Source organism: Cervus elaphus, chromosome 18 (genome assembly GCF_910594005.1).
Source record: "Cervus elaphus chromosome 18, mCerEla1.1, whole genome shotgun sequence".
Taxonomy (NCBI): Eukaryota; Metazoa; Chordata; class Mammalia; order Artiodactyla; family Cervidae; genus Cervus; species Cervus elaphus.
This window is the reverse complement of record NC_057832.1, coordinates 82225104-82231103: the sequence shown is the minus strand read 5'-3', so window position 1 is coordinate 82231103 and position 6000 is coordinate 82225104. Positions and strand designations below refer to the sequence as shown.

At 53.0% G+C, this 6000-nt stretch overlaps 1 protein-coding gene across 7 annotated transcripts in view; it reads right to left on the bottom strand.

The window, feature by feature from the left end:
• Window positions 1–667: 667 nt before the first annotated feature.
• Window positions 668–6000, bottom strand: part of TNS3 (tensin 3) — a 220506-nt gene continuing 215173 nt past the window's right edge. For 6 of the 7 annotated variants that reach the window (XM_043872501.1, XM_043872497.1, XM_043872499.1 and 3 more), the window contains 3 exons: window positions 5019–5087; window positions 4892–4918; window positions 668–3496 (listed from right to left, as the gene is read on the bottom strand). In XM_043872501.1, the coding sequence (XP_043728436.1) occupies window positions 3352–3496; window positions 4892–4918; window positions 5019–5087 (241 nt within the window). In that variant the 3' untranslated portion in view covers window positions 668–3351. The remainder of the gene's footprint in view (window positions 3497–4891; window positions 4919–5018; window positions 5088–6000) is intronic. The other variant, XM_043872498.1, reaches the window with a different exon arrangement.

The window sequence follows — 6000 nt, the reverse complement described above, 5'->3', positions numbered from 1 at the left end:
CACGAGAGCCTACAGGGCTGTGCTAGGGCTGTCACCAGCATCTATTGAAAAAAAATAAGTGAACCCACTGGACTTTCGGGGCTTCTCTGGTGGGTCATATAGTAAAGAATCCGCCTGCAACGTGGGAGACCTGGGTTTGATCCCGGGGTTGGGAAGATCCCTTGGAGAAGGGAACAGCTACCCACTCCAGTATTCTGGTCTGGAGAATTCCATGGACAGAGGAGCCTGGCAGGCTACAGTCAATGGGGTCACAAAGAGTCAGACACAACTGGACTTTTTATATTCAGATTCAGCATCCTCTCTGGTTAAACACCTGGGAAGCCCCATTAGAGGCTGATCTACACTAGGAGCTTCCTCCTACAGCTACTGGATTAGGGGCTTTATATCAACATCAAAAACGTAGCAGCACCTATGATCAATACCACATGTCATTATTAAATTCTTAAAATCTGAATACAATTTTCAAGTCTCTGGGCAGAAATCAAACTATATTCCTGAAGGAAAAATATAGAATATGTTTGTAAGTGAATTCACTCTTTCATACACAATCCCCTTCAAACTCCCAGATACACACACACAGGCATATTCAGACACGCACACACACCCATCCACACTTGCACACACCCTGTCAGGTACTTCCATCTAACACCACAAATGCTTGCCTCAGTGAGGCTTATCAAGTTTATACTTTTATTATACTTTGAATAGAGGTGATATTTAAAGAGCAGAGAAAATGACTATACAAAGGATTTATAGAACATTCATTTACATACTGGATATATTCTTTACAATATAAGAAAAGTAAAAATATCCACTACTAGGTAAGGCAGAGAAGGAGACAATGAGGTCTCTGATGCCAAGAATACACACGGAGACCCTTAAATGCAATGTGACTTAATACGTTTACAGGTTAACACTGGAGGAATACAGCATAGGTTAATGAGCAGGTTAACAGGCTCTGGCTATGAGGCTATGATGCTAGTGGGGTGCAGTCCTTGTGCACAATCCAGGACAGTACCCCTGTGCCCATGGGCACCCCAGATGCCTGGGGATGTTCCTTCCCTGTCTGCCTAGAGCCAGTGTTGGTGGTGGGGCTGCCCAAGGTCTGAGCACAAAGTTCATGGACTCGTCTTGTTCCATTTTATGCATATGTAACACACTGTTGTACCAGCTCCTCAGAAACCAGGAAACTCGATTCCTTTCATTCCTTACTCCAGAGGGAGCCAGTTGCTGGGAGGAAACTTCCTTGACCACTGAGAGTAAAAGGCTCAGCTGCCAGTCAGTTTAAAAACCAAATGTCATGGCTTGCGTGATCTGGACGAGGACAGCCAGGGGCGGGAGAAGGTCCCTCTGTGATTGGGGAAGTTGATGCTACTAAGTCCGGAACCCCTCATGAGCCCTTTCTTCCTCTGTCAGAAGGATAAGGGACCTGGCTTGCAGCCTCTGGGTCAAACTTGTGGACCAGCATCTCAGGAGGAGGCCCCTTCGGGGGCCAGTACAAACCTCTGCTCCTCTTCACCGAGTTCTGCTGTAAATGAAAAACTGAAATGCTAGACGCCCCCACCCCAGCAACCAAGGCATCAGGCCTCTGGGAGATGCCGGCACGTTTTCCTTGGCCATGCCGCCATGCGTCAGAGAAGAGGGTCCACAAGGACCAAGGCAAACATTTGGCACAAAAACGAGGCACTTGTGTTGGTGCATCACTAGGAGCTAAACAGTGGACTCACCCACCTGCTTTCACACACACACACACTCACACACACAAATGGTGCCCACTGGATTCGGTGGATCCCACCTCTGCTGTCGCTGACTGTCTCTGCCCCACTTGAGAAACAAAGAATCCACAGAGCACATTTCCAAACACTAGCGTGATGACTGCTGCGGTGATTCCTGGTGTTTGAAGAGCTGGTGCTTGATTTGGGAAGCGGAGGAGATGGACAGTTCTCCAGGGATGGAGAGCTGCGGCGTGAACGTCTGGGGCGATGGGGAAGGAGACGGGGGCTTTATGACGATGTTGTGCAGCTCTGTCTCTTGCTCTGGGGAGCCTGCAGGACCACTGGCTTCTCCCAAACCTCTGACCACTGACAAATTCAGGTGGACAGACCTCCGCTTAGCAACATGCACATCGGCATAAACAGCTTGTCTGATTTGGTGCCTAAGATGATGCAGAAGAGCTGGGAAACAGTGTTAGAACACCTCCCCTTGCTCAGGTGCCAGAATACATGGATCCCAATGGGAGACAACAGGTAGGGTGGAGACAGATGAGCACTCCTGCAGGTGAACGGTTCTAGCGCGGTGATCTTTCCCAGGCCCCGACGGCCGAGGACAGCGATGCAGAGCAGGCCTGAGTCTCAAACTAATCGTGTCCCACCCCTCAAGACCTTCCTCCCCAGAAAGGCTGTATCTGCAGCCAGGAAACCACATGTGGATGGTCAAGCACTCGAAAGGCTGCTTGTGGAAACCAAATATGGATGGTCAAGCATTCGGAAGGCTGCTTGAGGCAAAGCCAGTTTTGGCAGCCGCCCTCGGGCAATGACAGCTGAGAGCATGGCCAAAAGAGTCCACTCTGCACTCCTGGTACACCTGACCGGGGGTAGACCTCGTCTTAGAACCCTGACCTTGGCAGACGGCAGCATGTAGACACCAGTACAGCATAACAATGGCAAACTATTATCATAAATAACGTGGCACAAGTAAAATATAAATTATATGGAAATGAGGCTTTCCTCCTATCTTCTCACTTTCCTCTCACGGCCCAGTGCACCATTCAGACCTGGTATGTGAGCGGAGATGGGGAACTGTCCCCACGCTTGGACTCCAGCCTCACCGTGACCAATGTGACCTTTCTTGTCCTCACCGCCCATCACATCTTCCCCTCGCCCACGATGCCATAGTGCTCCAGGAGGGCCTGACCTGCACGAACCTTCAACCAACATGCATCCCCTTCTCAGGTTAATCAATATCTCCATTGTGGGAGGACAGAGGCCCTGGCATGTCCACTGGCCAGGAGTGCTCTGACATGGCAGTGATGAGGCACTCAGGGTCACGGGGAGCGGGCTGGGCTCCCCTCCTTCCCATAAACACCAGAGTGTGAGGAACAGGGGTCCCCACATCTCCTTGAATTGTTCTTTCCCAAGCGGTGACTGGATGGGTGCACCTGATGTCCAACTTCCTCTGCCCAGAAAGCACTGGGCTACAGAAATGCATCCATGAGCTGCGCCCCTCAACTGAGGCCACAGGCGGCAAGGTTGTTTGTTCTCGTGTTTGAACAGTCGGAGGAGCCCCTTTCCCTCCTGGTGCTGGACTACCAAGGTCACGTCAGCCCCTCTGGAGTCTCTGGGCTGTGAGGGCTCAGATCTTCTTAGGGGAGCCGATCATGACCTTTGACACGAAGTTGACGATGGCGCTGGCCGGCTGCTCGGGGTCGTGCTCTGCAAACAGGTGGCATACGTTGTCCGTGGCGCTGCCCTGCTTCCGGGCCACAAATCCAAAGACTCTGCAACAGGAAAGGTGGGTCAGCATGCCAGCCGAGGCCCATCCCTCCCACAGGGTGCATGCCTCCGCTTCTTCCCTCACCATCATCGCCTCTAACTACCACCTCTCCAAAATCTCGGGACCATATCCCCTGCCAGACACCTGCCCGCACACCCCCTCCATGGCAGCAGGGAGGATGCTGTGCCCAGACTTCGCAGGGGAGGAACCTGAGGGGCAGGGCTGGGGAGGGCCGGCCATGAGACTGGGACCTGAGCTGAAGACGTGGGTCTAGCCTGGCTGGAACCCTCCAGACCCGTCAGCTCCTGGGCACCAGTCCCGAGTCTCTGGGGAGGGCCTTTGCTCCACCACAGGAGCTGCCTGTTCTCTCCTCACACCATCAGAGCAGACGGGCGCAGACAGGCACACACACTTGCGGATGCCAGCACCCCAGTCTCAGTTCCTGGGGCTGGGGGGGGGTCTGCCTAGATGCCCACACTCCCAGCCACTGGGGCTGGAGGATGGGGCTTCTAAAAACACACCAGGGCCTCCCTGCCCGGGCCACATATGTGCAGGAGAGGAAACTGTCTAAAAGAACAGCACAATCTATTTTTTCTGAATAAGCTTTTGTGAGGCCCAAACAACACAATAACTACCATTATCCAAACCCAAATCCCTGGATTATCCCTTATCTAAGGTCCTTCTTCTCTTTCTCAGAGAAATGAAGGATGTTTTTATCTGACCTGAGTGGGTTCCACCCCACAGGAGGGACAGGCCGATGGCTCTCAAGCGACCCTCCAGGGCAGCGCAGCCCACGTGTGGGGAGTGCAGTTGGTCCTAAGAGCCAGAGTTGGGGTGGCCCGGGGGGGTACTGCCCCTTCTGGGGACCTGGGGAGGCCTCCTAGCACTTTATCAGATGCCAAGACAAAGCTACAAACACAAAATCGGAATCCCAGGCAAGGGCTCCTGTGGTGAGACATTTGCGGTCATCAAATTTAGGTGACATGGAGATGCCCACCTGTGGGGATGTAGACAGCTCTGGAGGATCTGAGGTTACACGGGCAGCAGGGCTGGGGGACAGCCACGCTCCCTCTCGTCTGGGAAGCACTGACGCCTACTGCACCCACGCGGCCCTCCCTCCTAACACACCAACCCCCTCCTCAACTGCTGGAAACGCCAGGCAATCTGCTTCATGCTATTTATACCCTATTTTATGGGTCAAATGGAAGTGTTGCTCATTCAGAGAAGAGCAAACAGAAAAGTTAACCCTCGGCAGGCCCTTTCTGCATAAAAAGAACACTTGCATTTTCATTTAAAGCCAAATTCAAACCCATAAGCATTATTTGTCATCCTCCTCTTTGGAGACCTGGAGTGGAGTGAGTGTCAACTGAGAGAGGATAAAAGTGGGCTGGCAACGTACCTCGAGCAAGGGCCGTCTGTGACCCACCTTGCAAATCAGAGAAAGAGAAGAGTCACGTTAATTTCTTTATTAACTTAAAAAACCAAGGAAGCACGTGCATCGCTTAGTAGGGATACGGGCATCTTACTTTCTGTCCTGTGGATCCAGCGCACAGAAGATCACGCTGCTCACGGGGTAGTGTCTCCGGAAGAAGAGCCTGCAGGGACACAGGGGAGCATGAGCCCATCTGGGGTCTTGCAGTGACAGTGCTGCCCTAGGAGGGCCCCCCATGAGCAGGTTTGGGGGGACAGAAGCCTATTTTATGCTTTTACTGGTCATCTGGAGAGAAGAGTAGAGCGTACATTTGTTAGAAATCAGCAGACATATGAAGCTTGGTGCTTGGGAAGGAGCAAGTCTTGGGGTGAAGGCAAGCACCGTGAGGAGCAAAATGGAGAAACTGCATCAAACTGAGTGAGGCCTGGCCTTCCTGCCTTCATCCCAGGAAACCACCAACTGTCTAGAGCCTTAGATGACTGCCTGTGAAAAGGGCTTCAGTATAGCCCAACATTCTCCTGCCAGAGGAGCCCAGTCACCCCCATGAGGGATCTAACGGCCTGCTGTAAACTGTGCACATTAAATCTACTGGGAGGTGCTGCTAATGCCAGGCCAGTACAGCTGCTGGGGGAACCATCAGAGGACCCCTCTGTACTGGTCCCAGCCCCGGTCACTCGTCCTTTGCTTCACGGCCAGCCCTCCCTGCTCCTCTGAGCTGGCCAGCCCCGTGTGCCCCACTCCGGCTGGACAAGTGCCCCCTCCTCCTGAGGAAGGTGGTGTCCCCAGAGGCCAGCATGAGGGAGAGGCACGGGCAGAGCCAGACACCTTTCCATGGGGGATGCTGAGGACACAGCCCCCTTTATCCAGCATCAGCTGTACAGGCATGCTCTGTCTCTGGCAAAAAGAAAGATCCTGAGTGCTGTGGGGGCAGACCATCCCCAGGGTTTTGTAAGCACCAGGGGAAACTAGAGGTTCACAAAGAGCACACCGGTAGCAGAAGAAAATAGAGGCTGCAAAGGAAGGAGCCGTGCTGTCCCGCCCGACCCTATGTTCATGCTTCGGCTGAGCCAGGCTGG